The sequence below is a fragment of the Camelus bactrianus genome, chromosome 23 (assembly GCF_048773025.1).
Source record: "Camelus bactrianus isolate YW-2024 breed Bactrian camel chromosome 23, ASM4877302v1, whole genome shotgun sequence".
Taxonomy (NCBI): Eukaryota; Metazoa; Chordata; class Mammalia; order Artiodactyla; family Camelidae; genus Camelus; species Camelus bactrianus.
In genome coordinates this window covers 30,286,519-30,306,558 of record NC_133561.1, presented here as the reverse complement: position 1 = coordinate 30,306,558, position 20,040 = coordinate 30,286,519, and the positions used below count along the sequence as shown (strand labels likewise).

Here is a 20,040-nt window from a genome sequence, read left to right as displayed (position 1 = left end):
TCCAGAACCTGGGCCCGAGTAATTTAGTGCTGGAGCCCCCAGCCCCTGAGGGGCTGCCTCTCCTACAGCTTTCTCCAGAATTACCCAAGTCGTTGAAGCCCCAGCAGGGAGGCCAGGAAATGCCCACAGATGCAGCCCCATGTCCATGCATTCGTCTTGGAGTCACTGAGGACAGTGCCCTTTGTCAAGCCATTTAGGAGAAAGGAAACCAGATGTCCCTGCCCCTGAGCCGTTATGACACAATGAGAGGATACACATGTGCAAAGACCTTGAGCCACTCAGTTACCAACTAAGATGCGATTCAGTGTCACAAAGTAATCCCCAAGCAGCAAAGGAGGGAGGGGTGGGGTTAGCAGGGCAGGCAGCACAGAGACGGAGACGAGAGGGCGTGTGTGGGCCAGTGGGGGGGCTCCAGCACCGGCGCCAGCCCAGCCTGCAAAGCTGAAGGCAGTGGGGGGGGGGGTTCCAGTGAGAGGGGAGCTGAGAAGGACCCACTCCCTGCAGCAGAGCAGAACAGCTGGTGTCTCCAGCCGCCCCTCCCCTCCTAGCAAACCTGGTCAGTGAGGGTACCCAGCTCCCACCTGCCGCTTATCACCTCAGAATCCTCTGAATCCTTTATGGCGCCAAACGCCCTGTCCCACAGGAAGCTGGTCCTGAACTGGAGGCAGCACGTGTGGGAGGGGGTGCACGTGCAGCCCTGGCGCCCACGTCCTGCACCTCCCGGGAAAGGGCCTACATCACAGCACACGAGCTGGACTCCCAGAGCCACCCGTCTCTCATGACCTAGTGACTCTCCAGGGTCTGACTCTGTGGCTCTCAGAGCGTGCGGGATCCTACGCGAAGCTGAGGAGCCCTGTGTTCAAAGCATTCTTGGGCAGAGAAGGCCACTAGGTTAGAGTGAGGGGGCGATGTGGAGGTGGGGATGGAAAACTCCGAAGGCGAGCTGGTACCCAGCTCCCAGCTCAATGACTTCAAGAGAATTCCACGACTCTGTGGCCTTTAGGAGAAAGAAGAGAGAATGTGGCCCCCAATCTTCCTTTGCTGTGCTGTCCATTTCTCTAGGGGTGTATGAGGTTGGAAAGGCAGACGTAGCTCCTCGCCCGTGGCCAGCCATGATGGAGTCGGGGAGAGCGTCTGAAGTGGGTTGGCCAGTGCCCACTGCTTGAGTCACCTGATGACTCAGTTTCTGCAGAATGTGGGTGATTGGACTGTTCATCCCAAGGTCCTTCCGGATCTCTGAGCCCAGGCTTCTTTGCCCCTGAGCTCCCCCGTGGAGAGTCTTGAGAGGCTGTTAGGCCCTCACCTAGCTGCAGTGGCTCCTCTGAGCCGGGCTGGGCTGTCCAGGGCATCCCTAGTGGTCACCCAACTGTCAGTGACCTGGCAGGAGGTGCCTGGGCCTAGGAGAAGAGCCTGGTCCTGGAGGTCCTGGGATGGGGGCCAACTTGCTTAGAAGCAGGATTGACTCCTCACTTTCCTGGAATACAGAAAGTAAGGGACACTCCTGACTTTAGGGACACCAGTTGAAACCAGCTGATTACGTGGCCTCCACATTCCCCTGCTCTTGAAATCTTCTTTTTTTTATTGTAATAAAATATATATAACATAAAATTTACCATATTCACCATTTTTAAGTGTATAATTCTGTGGTGTTAAGTACTTTCACATTGTCTTACAACCATCACCACCATCCCCCTCCAGAACTTTTGCATCTTCTGAACTCTGTACCCGTGAGACAGTAACTTCTCATTCCCTCCTCCCCACGGTGCCTGGCAACCACATTCTACTTTCTGTCTCTTTGAATTTGATTACTCTAAGAACCTCACATAGGTGGGATCATGAAGTATTTGTCCTTTTGTAACTAGCTTATTTCACTTAGCATAATGTCTTCAAGTCCATCCATGTTGTAGCCTGTGTCAGAGTTTCCTTCCTGTTTATGGATGAGTAATGTTCCATTGTATGTATACATCACATTTCGTTTATCCAGTCACCCATGAATGTGCCGCTTCCGTGTTTTGGCTGTTGTGAATAGTGCTATGAACGTGAGTGTACAAATACCTGTTCAAGTCCTTGCTTTCCCTTCTTTTGGGTGTATGTCCAGAAATGGCATTGCTGGATCACATGGGAATTTCATGTTTAATCTTTTGAGGAATCGCCGTACCATTTTCCATAGCAGCTTTTGCCATTTTTCACTCCCACCAGCAACACACATGGGTTGTTATTTTCTGTGTTTTTGATAATAACCAACCTAATAGGTGTGAGATGGCATCTCATTGTGGCTTTGATTTGCATTTCCCTAATGACTAGTGATGTCAAACATCTTTTCATGTGCTTATTGGCCATTTGTATGTCTTCTTTGGAGATTTGTCTGTTCAAGTCCTTTGTACATTTTTTAAATTAGGTTGTCTATTTTTTAACTTCTTTTTAATGGCTGAGTAGTATTCCATTGTATAAATATACCACTTCTTTATCCAATCATCTGTTAATGGACATTTAGGTTATTTCCATGTCTTGGCTATTGTAAATAGTGCTGCTGTGAACAAGACTTTTTTTTTAATGGAGGCACTGGGGATTGAACCCAGGACCTCGTGCATGCTAAGCATGCACTCTACCACTGAGCTATACCCATCCCCTCCTAGGTTGGTTGTTTGTTTATTGTTGAGTTACATGAGCTCCTTATATATTTTGGTTATTGATCCCTTGTCAGACATCTGATTTGCAATGAAATCCTCTTTAAATTGGTTCTGAGAGAGCCAAGTCCAGCCTTTGGAGAGACTGGGGTCTAGGACCAGGTTTTGGGACCCACCCACTCACCTTGCCCACCAGCGTCCCTAATTCACTTTGCAGTACTCTGGTCCTGAGCTCTCTGGGAGTGCTGAGATCAAAAAGGTACAATTCCTGGCTTTGGAGTGCTCACGGTGTTATGTGGAAGACAGGCTTTGACATAATTCATACTACTACGAAGAGGATGAAGTTGGTGCTAGAACAGCTGGGGCGTAAGTGATGCTGTTGGAGAGCCCACTAATTCTGGACAGAAGTAGGCAATTGAGGCACGTATCCCCAAAAGATATGTCAGCTCCAGGGGACCAATCCTCTTGGAAGAGGAGGGGGACTTCTCAGGCTGAATGATCCAAGTAAGGTGTCAGGAAGGCTGAAAGGAGACAGGGACCTAGAGGAAACCCAGTGAAGAAGACCAACCTGAAACAAGACCTTCTTGTGCCCTAAAAACTCTTGAGAGCACAAGAGAGGGAAATCCCTGTGGCCATTGCAGTGGAATGGGTGCCACCCTGTTCTGCCTGGATTCACACATTAGACCTTTGAGCTTAAAAAGGGGCTTCCTGAAGACCCAGGAGAGGGGATAACAGGAATGGAAGAGGTTTACATCATCTACCCTCAGAAATACAGGTGCCTCCTCCAGGTCCCAGTGCTCAGAAGTAGATAGCTGCGAGGAGCCCTATAGGGCCCGTGTGCAATCCTGGAATCTTTAATTTCCCTATATTTGTTTTTGGGTTGTGTGTGTGTGTATGCATGTGTGTGTCTTATTGCTTCTTTGTGTTTTATTCAATTCATTAGGCAAATATTGGTTTTTCTTTTCTTTCCTTTTTTGTTTATTCTTTTTTGGGGGGTGTGGAGGTAATTCAGTTTACTTATTTATTTTTTTTAGAGGAGGTACTGGGGATTGAACCCAGGACCTCGTGCATGCTAAGCATGCGCTCTACCGTTGAGCTGTACCCACCTCCCCATTCAGCAAATGTTTAATGGCCCCTCCCATGTGCCAGGCGCTGTTCTGGGCACTGCATCAGTCTCTGCCATTGGGAAGCTTACATTCTGAGATGAAGCTGCAAGGATGTGTGCTGATCTTGACAACCAGAGCAATCGTGTCCAGATGGCAGCCAGGCTGGGGGTGGGGCGTGGGGAGGGACTGTCAGGAAAACCTCCAGGGGAGAGTACATGGATGCAGCTTTGCAGAGGGCAGAAGAGCAAGCAGTGTCCTGGGCCTGCAGTAGACAGAGAAAGAGAGGGAGGGAGTCCATCTAGGACTGAGAGGGTTGGGGGGGGTGGTCCCTGGGGCTAAGGTAACTAAATGTGCTGGTTTGCCAGGACCGTCCTGATTCTGGCACTGGAAGTCCTGCATCCCAAGAAAACTCAGTCCCAGGCAAACCAGGACAGCTGGTCACCCTACCTGGGGCTCAAAAGCTGGAAGCACCACTGACTTATCCACGGGACACAAGTGGGCATGGAATACTTTAGGGGCCCACAAAGATGTTTTAATTTCTTTTAAAATCAGGAGGAAAAAATGAACTTTTAGGTTGAAGAAAGTATTTTAATATATGACATTAATCTATTTGTCTTTGTAGCAATGCTGTAAATCATAAAATACAATTTCCAATAATTTCTTTATGGAGAAAAGGGCCCACAACCCCAGTGATGAAAGTGCTAAGGATGTACAAGAGGCTGAAAGGCCTGTCAGGGGTCAAGGTCAAGGCAAGAGGACTCTTGCATGGCGGTCAATCCCCACCAACCAAACTTCCCTTTGCCCTGCCAGACAAATGACTAGAGGTGAGGTGGTAGTTACCGTGGTGGTGCACCAGCTACCGTTTATTGAATGCTTATTATGTGCTTACATTGTGCTAAGCACATCCAGATGAACGATCTCATTCCACCTCCCCAGTAAATGTATAAAGAAGGTCCTAATATCCGTGTTTCACCAGCAAAGAAATCTGTCTCAATGAGACCGACTTGCCCATGTTCACAGAAGACCAAGGGTATGGCCAGCAAAGGCCAACCCATGGCCCCATGTGAAGGCAGCATGACCTAGTGGGTTATAACACACCTCCTTCATTAAATTATTTCAGGATTAAATGACAGTGTGACTGCGAAGCCCTGAGAGGGCCTAGCTGTTGAGATTTTTATGATTATAATGAGGCACTGCAGGATTTGAACCTAAGTCACCGTATCTCCAAGGCCACAGGGCTCTCCCAGCCTCCTGCCTGGGGCTCCTGCTACCCCAGATGACCTGCTCCTGCCTGTAGACTGAGATGGACACATGGAAGAGTGAGGGACGCCGTGCCTGGGCTCCAGGACATGTTGACAGCCCAGGGAATCGGCTGGCGTGACACCCATACACACGGAGCAAGACTGCCGAGGTTCAGACCCGGTTGCACTGTGCTTGTTCCGGGGTCCACATCACGTGCACCTCTGTCTTCCCTCCTCAGATAACCTGTGGGCTCCTAGGACAGGGACCACACCCAGTGATTTCATGTCCCAAGGTGCCTTTCACAGTCCTCAGCCCATAGACAATTCAATCAGTTCCTGTTGGCTGACTGTCTACATTGACCATCTGCTCTGTATTTTGTCTTTGGGGACTTTAGACTCTTCCCAGTTTCTCAAATTCCCCCCACCCTTTTTTTTTTCCACTGCTTCTCTGCATCCTCCCAAGGCAGCTCAAATTCCACATGGTTCTGCTCATAAGGGTGGCTCCATGCTTCCTTCCTTCCTCTGCTGGGAATAACCTATCGGAGAACACAGTTTAGGAGGTTCTGAACCTTTTATTTTGGGACATTGGACAGCTCCATAGAGAGACTTGTGGGAATCAACCCCTTCACTGCCGTGGGTGTGGCTGGGGAAGCCAATCCAAAACCCGGACCTGGGAGGGGGCCCTGTGGCGAAGCCCCGTGGGGCTTCCTCTTTCCCATCTGTCTGGGGCCATCATAAAGGGGCCAGTGAGCCTTGAATGTGGTCTGGGCATCGAGCAAGGCGTCCCAAACCCAGCCGAGACAGACGGGCCCCTGCCCCTTTCCTTCAGGGGGTCCTAGTTCAGACATGCCAACCAGAAACCCCCCGGTGTGCGGGGCCAGCCCTGCTGCAGGGCAGCAGATCAGAGTGGAAGCCATCTGCAGATGGTCATTCTCAGTCAGAGGGTGCCTGGGGCTCTCCTCCCTGACAGAGGCCTGGAGATACCTTCCACCCAGGGGGCAGAAGACTTGCTGCTGACAGATTTGCTCAGAGCTAAGAAAAAGGAAATGTGGCCGAGGCTCATGGTGACCGGCTTCCGGGGTAGTTTTTGTTTTGTTCTCTTGAACCGTGTGAGTTCAGAAGGTGCGGACCTGCTTGAGCTTGGCGAATATGGGGTCTGGCAGGAAAGTAGAGAAAGACTGTGGCAAGTAAAGAGAAAAGTAAAGTCGTAGAGAAACGTTTGAAACGTTCTTAGCGCTGTTTTCAACCCGTCGTCGCTGCTGCAGCTCAGACAAGCCCAGCTCTGCTCCGAGAGCCCCCATCCCCACACCCAGTTCTCTGAAATAGAAGAGGAAGCAGTGATGAAAGAAACGACCTGTCATATCTTCTATGTAAAACCTTACTTGCTGCAGAAGGGCCTTAGAGCTTCTCTGGATGAGGAAATGAAGGCCCCGGGAGGAGAAGGAGTCTCCAGAGGTCACAGGTCATTTGATGGTCTTGTGTTTATTCTCACCCAGAAGCTGCAAAGAGCTGAGCCGTGGGCTGGCTTCCAGCCCAAACCCACAGCCCCTCCACAGCCCACACCTTCTGCCCCTTGGGGTGTAGGTCAGTGTGAGGTCCTCCCGGACCTCACTGGTGTCCGCGCTGGGCTCTGGGCTGGGAATCGCCCTCCCTGGTCCACCTTACCTCCTCCTGCCACACAATCAACACAATCTGACGCATCCTTGGAGGTCAGCCCAGGGCTCTGCTGAGCCCTGTGGGGGATGCAAAGGAAGCATAATTATCAGATATCATGTCTGACTCCCTCCAAGGAGCATCTCGCTGGGGAGATGGGATTCACATGGGTGAGACAATAATTAAACAATAAAAAGCAGCATTTAATTAGACGCTAAATGTAGCCATATGGGCTGTGAAGGCATCTCCGTAGGTCCTTGCCGTGGCGGAGGTAATATTAGCAGGCAGCGACAGAGGTCCATGGCCCATGGAGATTTGCAGCTTTGCTGCGACAGAGATCTAAGGCTTTGAGTCCATGAAATGGTGTCTGGGAGTGAGTCCCTGAGCCAGTGAGTGAACCTGGTTGCCCACCTGCATCCTGTCCCGTCCAGCTTGTTGCCTCCTCTTTGGGGAAGGGAGGAGAGAAAGCAGAACTCCAATGAAGTGATAAAGCCTTCACCTTCTTGTGAAAAGTGTCCATTAAGTGCGAGTGAAGTTACCAAGCACCCACCCGCTGGTGATGGGAGGCAGGACGCAGGAAACATCTGATTCTCGACCCAAGTGTGGTATCAGGAAAAAGGCAGGGACCAGTGCAAGCCTGCATATATCTTTCTCCATCTGGAAATTAAGATGTCAGGGATCTAAGAGGGTAGGAGAGCAGAGAATGAGGGGATTGTTGTGGGCCAGAGAAATTTCATTGGGAAATGACACCGAGAAGACGGAAGGAACTAGGGGAGATGGAGGCTATGTATTCTAGGCAGAGAGACTGCACAAACAACAGTGTAGAGCAGAGATGGGCCCATGGGCCAGAGTCATAAATAAATAAATTTTTATCAAAACACAGCCATGCTCCTCCTTTGGCTGCTTTCTGCTGCGATGGCAGCTAAACAGCTGTAGTGGAGGCTGGATCGCATGCAAAGCCTGATACATTTGCTGCCTGGCCCTTTACAGGAAAAGTTTCCCAACCATTCATGTAGAGAAAGTAATGAACAAACCCTGTGGCACGTGGGCCAACCCAGGGGAAGTGCTCAAGGAAAGTGAGAAATGAGGCTGGCTCACAGGAGGAGGACTTTGTACGCCTGGAGTGACAGTCACAGTTCATGCCTTTGGATGGGTTCGATCGTTTCCCAAATACCCGTTATCTCATTTGGCTGTACCTTGGCATCCATCCTATGAAACAATAAAGAGATTTTTAGAGATGAGGACACTGAGGCTTAACGATATTATCTGACTCTTTCAAGATCACATAGTAGTGGGAGTCAGAACCCAAACACAAGTTCATTCTGCAGGTGGTGCCTGAGCCTCCACTGTGTGCCAAGCTGGGGCTGGGCTCTGCGACTCCCTGGTGGCCAAGACAGGTGCAGGTGCTTCCCTCCCAGAACTCAGTCCACACTGAAACCCAAGACTCTGCACTGAGATCCTTAGCAGAAAGTAAGACCTTTTCTCCCCCTGAAGGTAATGGGAGACCAGCTAAGGTTCTTAAGCAAGCATTAATTATCTCTTTCATGCTTCAGGGCCACCGGGCATAGAGAAGAGATAGAAGGATGGTGTCATTAAGGAGGGTCTGTCTAGTTGGGAAGAAAAACCAAGGTGGATGGTCTCCATGGAAGTTAATATAAGTAGATGCATATTTCAGTGCAGGATAGTACAGTGTTAGCTTTAGATGTAGGTTAGCTGTTAACCTTGCTGGGGCTCAGTCTCCTCATGTGTGAAATGGGTACGATTAAACCATTCCTCATAAATTTGTGATGGGGATGAAATGAGCTAGTATGTGCTAAGGGAGCAGAATGGTGTTTAGCGCACAGTTAGGCAGTAAATGACAGTAAAGGACCATGGCTGTCATCCTTCAGGGCCGGGGTGGTCAGAGAGACCTTGCCAGATGAAGGACTTCAGACAGGAAGACAGGAGTCAGATGATGAAAGCCACGGGCAGGAGGAAGAGGCTGACAAGCTTAAAAAGAGGGAGAGTGGAATTTCTGGCAAAAATGAGGTTTGTGTGATTAGGTCCAGAAAAAAATGGACATGAGTGTATCTGATGGTTCTAGCGTGGAGGGGCCCACAGTCTCCTCAGCCCACTGCTCACCCTGGGGGGTCCTGTCGTTGCTAAGTGTTTTCGTGGGCTGCCCTGTGCCCAGCTGGGGAGACTGAAAGCCACAGGCTTCACTCAGAGTCTCTTCTTGGCAGCTCACTGGGTCACCTGCCAATGACCCAAATTAAGACTTTACACATGTCATTGATTAGAATGCAGAGTTAACCAGTGTTTGGGGTTTTTTTCTCTTAAAATAAAGTAAAATTCAACTTAGGGCAGATCTGCTGTAAGATAGGTCCTGGACCACAAGAGGTTGGTCCTCTTTATTTGGGTGTCACAGGTATTTTAATTGAAAAACTTGAGGATGACTGTCTGAGCGGGTAATCTGTGCTCTGGCTCCTAGCACGCAGCCCCTTCCCTTGGCTACAGCCGAACAACCCCGAGAGTTAAGCGAGGACACAGCCTTTCCATGGCTTAGCGCATATGAGCACAAACCTACCTTTCACCAGTGCCCTGAATGAGCTGGGTGCTTTGGGATCAGCTCAGCCATCTGCCACCAATGCCAGGGGCTTAATCAGAGCAGGTGCATCCCGTGCCAGGTGCAGCAAGACGTGTAAACGTCCTAGGAGAGACACCTCAGAGCCAGTGCCTGTATCTTTACAGTCGTAACAGAGTGAGTTCCCCATTCTGTCTCCATCTTGGGCCACCCCAGTAGACAAAACTCTGTCTGCCTGGTTTCCAGCTCTGTACCCATAGATGGAGACAAATCCTTCACTTTGAGGACTTGAGAATCTGGCAGGTGAATGGAAATTGGGGTCTTTGACTTATTCTCTGAAGATTACAATATTACTGATCTGTTCACACGCTGGATATTGCCTTTTCGGTAAACCTTTGGGGCAGTGGGTATCTGTGGGTGCCAATGTGTTCACTCTGCAGCTAGATGGGGACCTTTGAGGTCTGAAATTGCTTGGGACGGGTCTGTACTGGGTATTCTCAAACATTGCTGCACACCAGAATCACCTGGGAGTCTTTTTAAAAAAATCCCTATGCCCAGGCTGCGCCCCAGACCAATTAAATTGGAATCTCCAGGGTGGCGCCCAGGCATTGTGTTTCTAAAGATCCCCCAGATGAGTCCATGTGCAGCCAAGTTGAAGCACCGCTGGTCTAGATTTTCCACCATCTCTCAGATGGGAAAGGAGAGTGAGCTCTCCTGGCTGCCGCTGGCTGGCTAATTGGCTGGCCTGCTTTGGAAGGTAATTCACTCAGTCCATAAGTCAGATCTTGTCTGCCCGATCTGGTGTGGGCAGCAACCTGGGGTGCTGCTGTCCCAGGGTAAGAGCTCCTGGCCCTCGCAGACAGGGTGGTGAGGTCAGGATGGCCGTCTCTGCGTCAGTCCTGCAAAGGGTGCCCATGGCCGCTTGCATCACTTCCCTAGGTTTGTGGTGGGAAGGGGAACAGATGGGTTATCTGCTGAAGGAAAAGAGAACAGGAAGAAAAAACCTTCCATTAAGGCAGCTCTGACTCTTGCTGTATTCAAAACCAGGCTGGAACCCTGGCCTTTGAAAGCCAGCACGATCTGCCTTTTCTTACAGCGAAATGGGCGTAGCTCACTTGGAAACTATGAGAGATCTTCATTGGCTGTTGATTTATTAACCCAGGGACCCTCACAATGGAGCTTCTCATTCTTCATCCCCTGACCCCCCTGAGACCCCACCCCCAGCCCCCACCCATCTGGGTACATCTCTGTGGGACCAGATGTGTTTGCTGCCTCTGGGAGCTTCTAGTCAGAAAGACCAGTATCTGGTTACCATTACTTATGCCCCATCCTGTCTGTCTCTGAAGTAAGTAGGCTGATGCTCCTTAGGAGTTAATAGCTGTCTCATATTCATCTATAAAAAATAATTAAATGATGGAGAGAAAACCCTAGAAGCTCCTGGAATATTTCTCACAACGAGGCTTACACCACTTGCTGCTCAGCTCAGGCAGACAGGAGATGCCCCAGGGGAGTGCTTCCCCTTGGGTGGTCCTTGATGGAAGTGGGGCCCTGTTCCAGAGACTTGAGTGGCCACAAAGAAAAAGGGGGGCCCCTGCATCCTGGCGGCCACCTCCTCCAACCAGAGGTTAGAAGTCCCCCCTTAACATCTTTGCAGGTGACACAGTGTCCCAGGCCCTGAGGTCCCCTGGGCCTGACGCACCGATCACATACATCTTGGATGAACATTTCACAGGCCATGTAATTATAGGCCTTGGGGTGACAGCTGCTCATCCCAGCCCTGCGGCATGGGATTTCAGTGACCATTCACTCTGAGAGTGGCAGGAGCGGCCGTCCTAGGGTGGCCACGAGGTGAATTGAGAAGAGTGTGGGCTCCAGACTTCAGTGGACTTAGTTCCAGGCCACACACAGACGCTTACTAGCAGTGGGACCACAGGCATGTTTCTTAACCTCTCTGAGCCTCTGTCTTGTAATTACATACTTGGTATGTAAGAGAAGGGATGTGACTGTCCAGCGCTGTTCTGATCAGGATCCTTGAGGACGAGGACAGAGGGCAGCAGACAAGCCAACGGAAGATGCTGTGATGGAAAAAGGATGTCAGCTGGTCTCTGTGCTGAGGGGTGGGTGTGGGAGGCCCCACTAGCTCCCCTCGGCAGTCACAGAGCCTGGCATCTTATCAGAAAGTGGAAGGAGGAAGTGAAGGCATCCTGCTGAGTGTGACATGTTTCCCACGAGCAGGCGTGCGGGAGGTAGGAAGGCCGGGCAGCTCTGCTGTGGGTGACCAGCGTGTTCCGATGGGTGGTGTTGTGATGACTGCGTGGCTGTGAGATTCCCTAACCAAACCAGACACCCACAGGACCGTGCTGGGTGCTGCCGTCAGAGAGGCAGCCCGGAGAACACGGTCTTCCTGCCCTCTGGGCCCGTTCCCTCATTTGCCAAAGGACCATCCTGCCCTGCCCTGGGTCCACCAGACTTCTAAGCCCTGGCAAGTTCTTGGTGGGCTTTGACCGACCTGTTTATTTCCCCAAACTGTAGCTCCGGCACTGCTGGCCGCACAGGGACAGCATGAGGACTAAACAGGGACAGCGGGTGGAAATGGACTCAAGAGAAACCCAGGGAACTGACAGTCAGGTGGAGTTGCTTAGAACCCCAGAACTGTCCCCTGGACTCTCTCCACAGGGTGAAGGCCATCGCCCTCCATCTCCTTGGCTTCATTCTTCCTGACCCTTCCCTGGAGGGGGACGGGGAGGACACCAGGGGAACCTGTGAGAAGGATAAATGGTGATGCCATGGGAAGAACACAGCAGAATGGACCTGGAGTCCCCTTTCGTTCTGCACAGACTGAGCGTAGGGCTTTAGGCACGTTACCAAACTCTTCTTAGTCTCAGTCATCTCACCTGTGAAATGTGGGTAATAAACTCTGTCTCACAGTTTGGGTTCTGGGGATTAAATGAGATAATGCATGCCAAGCACTTGGCCCAGACGAAGTGCTGAGTAGACGCTGGTTGTCCCTTTGCCCCAGGAGAAGAGGTCCATCCCCTCAATTATCAGAGAAGGCTACAGCCTCCTGCCCCCACCAGTTCACGCATTCATTGGATAAATATATATGTGTGTGTATATATGTATGTATACGTACATATGTGTATATGTGTATGTATATGTACGTATGTGTGTGTGTGTATGTATATTATTATTTGCAAAGCGCTGTGACCAGTGACATGGGGCCTGAACTGATATCCATGTGCCCTTGGTCCTCTCGATCTGGGAGAATCGCTGTCGTTGCCGTCAGCCTATGCTGGGACCACGTGTCTATTCCTGACTCTCCAGCTCTATCATTACTTCCCTGAGGAGGTGGGCCCTGGCTTACATTTCTTTGCATCTCCCTTAGCATCTAAATGCATCTTTCCGCAGCAGTCCCCCATGAGCAAAATAGCTCTGCTGCTTGGCCAGAGTCATACCCAGTGCCTGTGTGCCAGGCCTTTTCCCACGGGTCTTGCAGCAAGCCTGAGGGATAGGTGTTGCCCCATTTCACAGGTAAGGAGCCTGAGGCCGAGAGCGATGTCAGTTACTTCCCCAGGGGTGGCTGGCTAGGCCGTGGCCCAGCTGGGCTTTGACCTTCGATTGTTTTCAGCCTGAGTCCACGTGATTCCTTTACACCACGTGGGGCTGGGGCTCACTTACGCTTGGTCAGATTGGCCTTTGGGAGGACGTGGCGGTTCCCTTTCTCATCCTGAGAACCAGTGTACACCCACCTTCACATCTTTGTTCCAGAATGTCTGTAAACCCGCAGAGGAGCCGCAGTGCCCGCCACCCACGCTGCAGGAGATCAAGCAGAAGATCGACAGCTACAACACCCGGGAGAACAACTGCCTGGGCATGAAGCTGGTGAGCGCGCGCCCCACCCCGCTCTCCGTCCTGGGGGGCGGGGTGGGGGGCCGTCCCCTCTCCCTTCCCCTCCCCCACTCCCCTCCCCTTCCCCCTCCCCCACTCCCCTCCCCTACTCCCTGCACCAGCTCCCTTTCTCCACCCCCCTACTCCTCACCCCCATCCAGTGTGGCTCCCCTGCTTCCCTCTGGATTCTGGGACCACGCTGGAGGTCCCTCCCCTTTCTTGGGGCCTCTGGAGGCCTCAGAGGTTGTGTGAGGCTGAGAGTCCAGGGTGTCAGGGGCCTCCACGTGCTTTAGGCAAATAGAATGGGCTTTAGAATAAGATCCAGATCCAATCTCTGGCTCTTCCCCTTTTTAACTTGTGGCTTTGGGAAACTTTCTTAACCTCTCTGAGCTTAAGTGTAAAATAGAGATAGCAGTGCCCTTTTGTCAAAGCTTTTGTGGGAGCTGTGACTCAGGGCCCTGGAGGTTCCTCCTCCTCCCCTTCTTGGTGGCTGCACAGTTACAGCCTGTGTCCAGGGACACTTCCTTAGATCTCAGAGAGGAGAGGGCACCAACTTTGTGCCAGGTTGGGAAGGGCTGGTATTCAGTGGGGAGGGGAGCAGACGGTAGGAGAACCCTGCCCCCTGCTGGTGGCTGGCGGCAACTAGCACTTTGGGGCTTCAGCCAGACTAGGCGCCAGGAAATCCAGTGGCAGGTGGGCCCAGGTTTAAGTGTTGCAGGCTGCTGGGTTTTGGAAAGAGATGCAGGAGGAAATCCAGTGGGCTGGCTCTCTGAGGACCTTGTTAGAGAGCCTTCCTGTTCCTCCGTGGTTTGGAAGGGCAAATTAGAGAGGCTACTCCAGGCCCTGCCTCCTGGTGTGGGGACTCACCAAAGGCGATCAGCACCTATCTGGTGGCAGGGGGATTTGGGACAGGCAGCCTGAGCCTCTTGGGAGGGAAAGCCATAGTGGCCCCACGTGCAGCTGGATACTGTGGGCCTTCTGCTGGTCCAATGTGGGGGAACAGTGTCTCTGCCCCTCCAGCACTCCCAGGTGAGCAGAGGCAGGAAGGAACTCAGCGAGACAGGTAGGGGGCTGACTAGGGTGGCACTGCCATTAGGAAAAGCCCCTGTGGCCCCTGGGACCTGGGTCTGTGGCCCAGAGTGCAGATAGGATTAAGCAGAACAAACCCGCCCTGACCCCACACTACCTCCCACCCCTGGCAGAGTGAAGACGGCACCTACACGGGTTTCATCAAAGTGCATTTGAAACTTCAGCGGCCGGTGACCGTGCCGGCCGGGATCCGGCCCCAGTCCATCTATGACGCCATCAAGGAAGTGAACCTGGCAGCCACCACGGACAAGCGGACATCCTTCTACCTGCCGCTGGATGCCATCAAGCAGCTGCACATCAGCAGCACCACCACGGTCAGCGAGGTCATCCAGGGGCTGCTCAAGAAGTTCATGGTCGTGGACAATCCCCAGAAGTTTGCACTTTTTAAGCGGATACACAAGGACGGGCAAGGTAGGAGAGAGCGAGCTCCCAACCAGAAACTCCCCTTCCCACCTCTGTGCTCCCCTGCTAGACCCTGCCACACGTGGGCGGGAGGAGTGGGCGTCTCTTGGAACTGCAGTCCAGCCACCCACGTGGCATCGGGTCTGTGGAAGGACCACACGTGGGTCCTGCCCGCCCTTGGTGCCCTCCCTCCACATGTGACTTCAGGAAACCACACCCTGGGCTCTCACTTCCTAATCTGGTGCATGGGACAGACCCCGCCCCACCACTCCTGCTAATCTTTTGGGGGATGATGTGAATGGAAACATGCTTCCAACTCCAGCAGACACCAAAGATAAAGGTGGTTACCCTGTTTATTCTCGTCAGGTTCATGTCATTAGGTTAAAAGGATGACTGCTTTCAGTTAGAAACACCCAGCTCTGCATCTCCAGTTCTGTCCCCACCCATCCTGGGCCCCTGCCCTTCTTTTTCCAAGACCCGTGCCCAACCCCCTGTCTTGGTTTCCAGTATTCTTCCAGAAACTCTCCGTGGCTGACCGCCCCCTCTACCTGCGCCTACTCGCCGGGCCCGACACGGATGTCCTCAGCTTCGTGCTAAAGGAGAATGAAACAGGAGAGGTGGAGGTGGGTCTGGGCCCCTTCACTTGTTGCACAAACCCAGGCTGCAGGGCACACCGGGTGGGCTCAGGGGGGCAATGGTCCTTCACCACCCAGCGTAGGTGGGGGCCACGCGCAGCAGCGCACCAGGAAAATGACTCAAGGGAGTCAAGCCGGGGTGGGGGCCGAGGCTCTGTGTTTAAGGCAGGATGGTAGGCACCCTCGGGGAGCAAGTCAGGGCCTGTGTCTGGCAAGGCCTGTGGAAAGACAGGATTTCATGTGCCTTACTTCTGAAAACTCAGGGTGGAGGGGCACTGAGAAACTCCCTGTGTTCTGGCCCAGGTTCTTTGGCTTCCGGATGGCCTGAGGCCCAGCAAGTCCCATGCTTGGGCTCCACTGGGCACGGGTATTTTTGAGCCATTTGTCTCTCCCTGGTTCTTAAAAATGGACCTCACTCCCCCAAGGGGGTCTCACCAGAGTCTGGTCTGTGGTGTGAAGTCGGGTGAACCAGGCTGGTGCTCCCTGTGGCCTGGGGTACATGGCAGGTGGGGTCACAGAGGAGTGACCACGAGCAGGTGTGTCTCACAGAGTTTGTCACAGGGCGTTCAGTGGAGGCCAGGGTGTGGGGAGCAGTCTCGGGGGTCACTGTGGAGATTTGGGGGATCTGGGGGGCAGGGGTCCTGCTTCCACCAGGCAGCTCTGCCAGCCCCGCAGGAAGGCTCCAGGCCTAGGGGTTTAGAGGCTTGTGTCCTAGTTCTGGGTTTGCTGCTCTGAGCCCTGACTGTGGTTATGCTGTCTCCCTCTGTGCTCTTCCGTGTTCTCATTTATCCAATGTGAGGATTAAACCAGATAACCCTAAAGTTCCTTTGCGCTCTAAGAGCTTAGGAGTTGAAATGCCTGACCCCATGGGTGCCTCAGCTCCTGGGTCAGCCTGAGACAAGTCAGACTTGCCTTCTGTCCAGAGAGGCCAGGTGCCACCGGGCAGGCCCAGGCCCACCAGGCTCTGCAGAGCCGGGCAGGTGACTTACTATCTGCTCCGCCAGCCAAGGGAGGCAGGTACCCTACTTCCATGGAGGACGAGAAAACAGGCTGAGGAGGGTGGAGTTTTGTGCTCAAGGTCACACGGCGGAGTCAGGCTGAAGCCCAGCCTCCCGACTCCCCAGTCCAGCTCTCCTCCAAATGCCACCTGAGGGTCAGCATGTGGGGAGCCTGTCCTGATCACCCCAAAGCAGACAGCTGGAGCGGGTCAACAGAGCCCCGAGCATCACTGTTAAGATCTCAGCTGCTAGAGAGAAATTTAAGGTTATTGATCGTCCAAATTAAAACCTGGCTCATGGACTAGGAACTCTTGGCCGTGAGAGGCCAGGATTTGAAATTTTGCTGCTGGTATGACACAGAAAGCCCAGGCTTTACTCGTCACATCTGCCTAGTCGGCAGTAAACCGTGTGCACGGTGTGTGAAGAAGAGGGTAGCAGGGCCCCCAGGCCGTGCGGCTTCTAACCTGTCTCCTGTTCTCTCTCTCCCCTCACAGTGGGATGCCTTCTCCATCCCCGAGCTCCAGAACTTCGTAACAATCCTGGAAAAAGAGGAGCAGGACAAAATCCAACAAGTGCGAAAGAAGTATGACAAGTTTAGGCAGAAACTGGAGGAGGCCTTAAGAGAGTCCCAGGGCAAACCTGGCTAACCCGTCTGGCCTCCTCTTCTCCTGATGCCCATGGATGTATTTGTATTATTAATTATTATTTTGCAACAGACACTTTTTCTCAGGAGCCCTCTGGTGGGTGCATTTGTGCCTGCCCAGCAGTTCCAGATGTGGCATGAAATCTCTGATGAACATGTGTGTGTGGGGTTGGGGCCTGCCCGCCGCCACGCCGCGCCCCTTCGCACACGGCCCAGGAGCAGTGCTTGTGTGAAAGAACCACTGCGTCCTCTCGCCCGCCGTCTGCAAGCCTTTCACAAACCACACAGTTGCCTCTCTCATAACCAAACTGGAACCCTTCGCACCAGCCGGCAAAGGAACAAAAAAAAAAAAAGGTTTTAGAGAGAGATATTCTTCCTCTGGCTTTCCTTCTTCAATTTCTCTCGTTTGCCATCCACAGTACCTTTATTTATGAGTCAAAAATTGTAGCATATTTCTTTAGCAAGTCTGAGCTAAACCCCTGAAAGCAGGATAATGCTCATAAAAGGACTGTCCCCCATTGTCCCCAGGTGCCCGTTGTTCATGCTTAAGGGAAGGTCATAAAGCCACTGGCCCCAGATGCTCAGGTTAGGACCCCCAAAGCTGAGGTTGCCTGAGAGATTTCCAGAGAAGCTGCAGCTGGCCCTGGCCCTGATCGCCCAAGAGTCGCACATGTAAACCCAAAGGCATGTATATATCTGTGTATGTGTGGTCCTCAGCCATATCTTTGTCGACAACTGTTTGTTTCTAAGTTACAGCCTTGAATTTAACATTGCCATCATCCTTGTGTGTTTCCACCAAAGGGAAACCAGCCATTTACCATTTTTAATGTCTGCTGAGTACAGAAAACAGGCAGTCGAAGTCAAAAAGCGTTGGAGATAAACATGTCCAAGCTGTCTACAGCCTTCCCCGGCTGGAGAGCCGGGGAGGCCTGGCTGCCTTGGTTTCCCCCTTGGCCTCCAGCACTGCCTCTCTCCTCCCACTGGGACTCTAGGATCTCCAGGTGCTTCCAGATGAGCTGCCTTGACTACAGTGGGGGGGAACCTCCAACTCAGCCAACTTGAAGTCCTTTGTGTTCAAAACATGGCCAGCCCGTGCGTTGTGCTCAGTGAGCCCGTGGGGCTGGCCTCCCGCTGACCTCAGTGCCTTTTTGTTTTCAGAGAGGGACCAGGAGCAGGGCACGTTTGCTTGAAGCTCTGCTGCTGGCTTGCACCTGCCAGGAAGTGGACCGCGGCAGTGTGGGAGACAGGACCAGGAGAGCCGTCCCTCCAAGTGGGGGACGAGGGTCGCAGGCCTCCTGAGGTCCAGCCGCCTGGACAGGGCGGATCAGGTTCCCAACTCTACATTTGTCCTGCCTCCTTGTTTAGGTTCAGCTTAAACTAGCCAAACAGTTGCAGCCAGGACTGCAGACACACTCCAGTGCAGAGGGAGCTTGCAGCAAACAGCCAGGACTGCAGGGACACCCCAGTGCAGAGGGAGCAGGACTTTCAAAGCAGGGCCGGTTTTCCGATCCAGCCTCTGAGAGACCATTTCTTTGCTGTCCTCTGCCTTCCCAAGTCCCTCTTGGGTTGGTTGGAGCCCACGCTTCTTCGCGTAGCCTCAGGAGTTCCCTCCCTGACCCTCGCTGAATCCACACTGCCCCTGATCCCAGAAGGAACGCAGACCCCTTGTCATATAAGCTGTTAAGTCTTCAGAGCTGCAAGAACAGCACAAGCTAGGCAGCTGAAAAATACTTTTTACATCATAAAAACCCTGGTTATCTGCCATCTCCTGCTCAGCCTTATCACTTCCCTCCCTTAAAAAAAAACCTCTCTCCCCGCTGTATATTGACGGGGGTGGGCGAGAGTCCCCTCTCCTTCACGCTGCATGTCTTTAACATTAGTGGACGCACGGCTCCTGCTGCAACCGCTGTGAATGCTGCTGAGAACCTCCCTCTGATGGGGCGGCTATTTTATTTTTGAGAAGGAAAGAAGTCATGTACATATATACATAAAGGCATATTGCTGTATATAAAGAGATGGGGTGTTTATGAAATATGAAAATTATGAGAAAATTGAGACTTTATCTAAAGCACACTTAGACCAGGACCCGGGCTGAGGTCCAAGTGTAGTATGTAGGAAGTGTCCCCTCCGTCCTGGGCGGGCGGGACTGCTGGCAGTGCCTTCTATGGTTGTGTTGGCCAGTGTGTAAGTGTTCTGAGGATATTTTCTTTTTAAATGTCTTTCTTATATGGGTTTAAGAAAAAAAAGTAATAAAAGCTTGTAAAAATGATTCAGACTGGAGACATCTTTGAATTGGGAGCTGGGGGTGGGGGACAGAGGAACGCACACACTTCTTAGCAGAATCAGATTTTCCTTTTGCCAACAAATGGAGAAATGAAGGCTACTGTTCAAATAATCTTGAGAAAACTGTCCAAAGGCCTGAGCCGGGGGACGCTGCCCAGGTGACTGGCTGTACCCCCAGAGAGTGGGCGAGGAAAGGGGACTTACTCCAAAAAGAGTACTTACTCAGGAAAGAGGAGGGGCTTTCTGGAGCTACGGGTGATTAAACACCAGGACAGGCTACTGAGTTAAGCAATGCCTCTTCTATTTCTGGAATGATTTAAAAAATCAGATAGGAATGAGTCTTTGAAAGTTTAAGATCATCTCACCTGGAGGAAGAGGGTTAGATTAGATGACTAACAGTCCTTTCACTTTAGCTCTGACTTCCATCAAAGGAACGTCTCAGTAATCATGGCAATAACCACATAAAAATTCTTAAAAAGAAACTCTCGCCTGCCTTCCGGTATTGATCACACACAGCACAATGAATGGGGGTCCTCAGAGCTCATCCAGTCCGCTCCCCACCTCCCTCCAGCAGAGCAACACCCCGCCCAGTAGACATTCTTGAACGTGTCCAGGAACGGGGCACGTCTGTAACACTTGTTCACCTAGACCTCCAAGAAGTGAATCTTTCGACAATTTCACCAAAACCAGAAATGAACGAGTTTCTGCTTTCCACTGAAACTCACTAGATTACAGTGTAGGGTTAAGTTCAAAGCCATAAATTCGACCTTCACATAGATTATTTGGCTTGGCACACAGGAAAAAGAGTCCCTCGCACAGCCTAACTCCCCTGCCTTCGGACACGCCCCTGTGGTATTCACGAGGAGGAAGGGGAAGATGCGTCAATGCAGATGTGTCACCATGACTGGAAAA

General features: G+C 52.0%; 1 protein-coding gene across 2 annotated transcripts in view; it reads left to right on the top strand.

The window, feature by feature from the left end:
- The window catches only part of RASSF5 (Ras association domain family member 5), a 68,840-nt gene extending 49,726 nt beyond the window's left edge, over window positions 1-19,114 (top strand). For both annotated transcript variants that reach the window (XM_074351943.1, XM_010963259.3), the window contains 4 exons: window positions 12,959-13,072; window positions 14,281-14,578; window positions 15,077-15,192; window positions 16,697-19,114. In XM_074351943.1, the coding sequence (XP_074208044.1) occupies window positions 12,959-13,072; window positions 14,281-14,578; window positions 15,077-15,192; window positions 16,697-16,849 (681 nt within the window). In that variant the 3' untranslated portion in view covers window positions 16,850-19,114. The remainder of the gene's footprint in view (window positions 1-12,958; window positions 13,073-14,280; window positions 14,579-15,076; window positions 15,193-16,696) is intronic.
- Window positions 19,115-20,040: the final 926 nt, after the last annotated feature.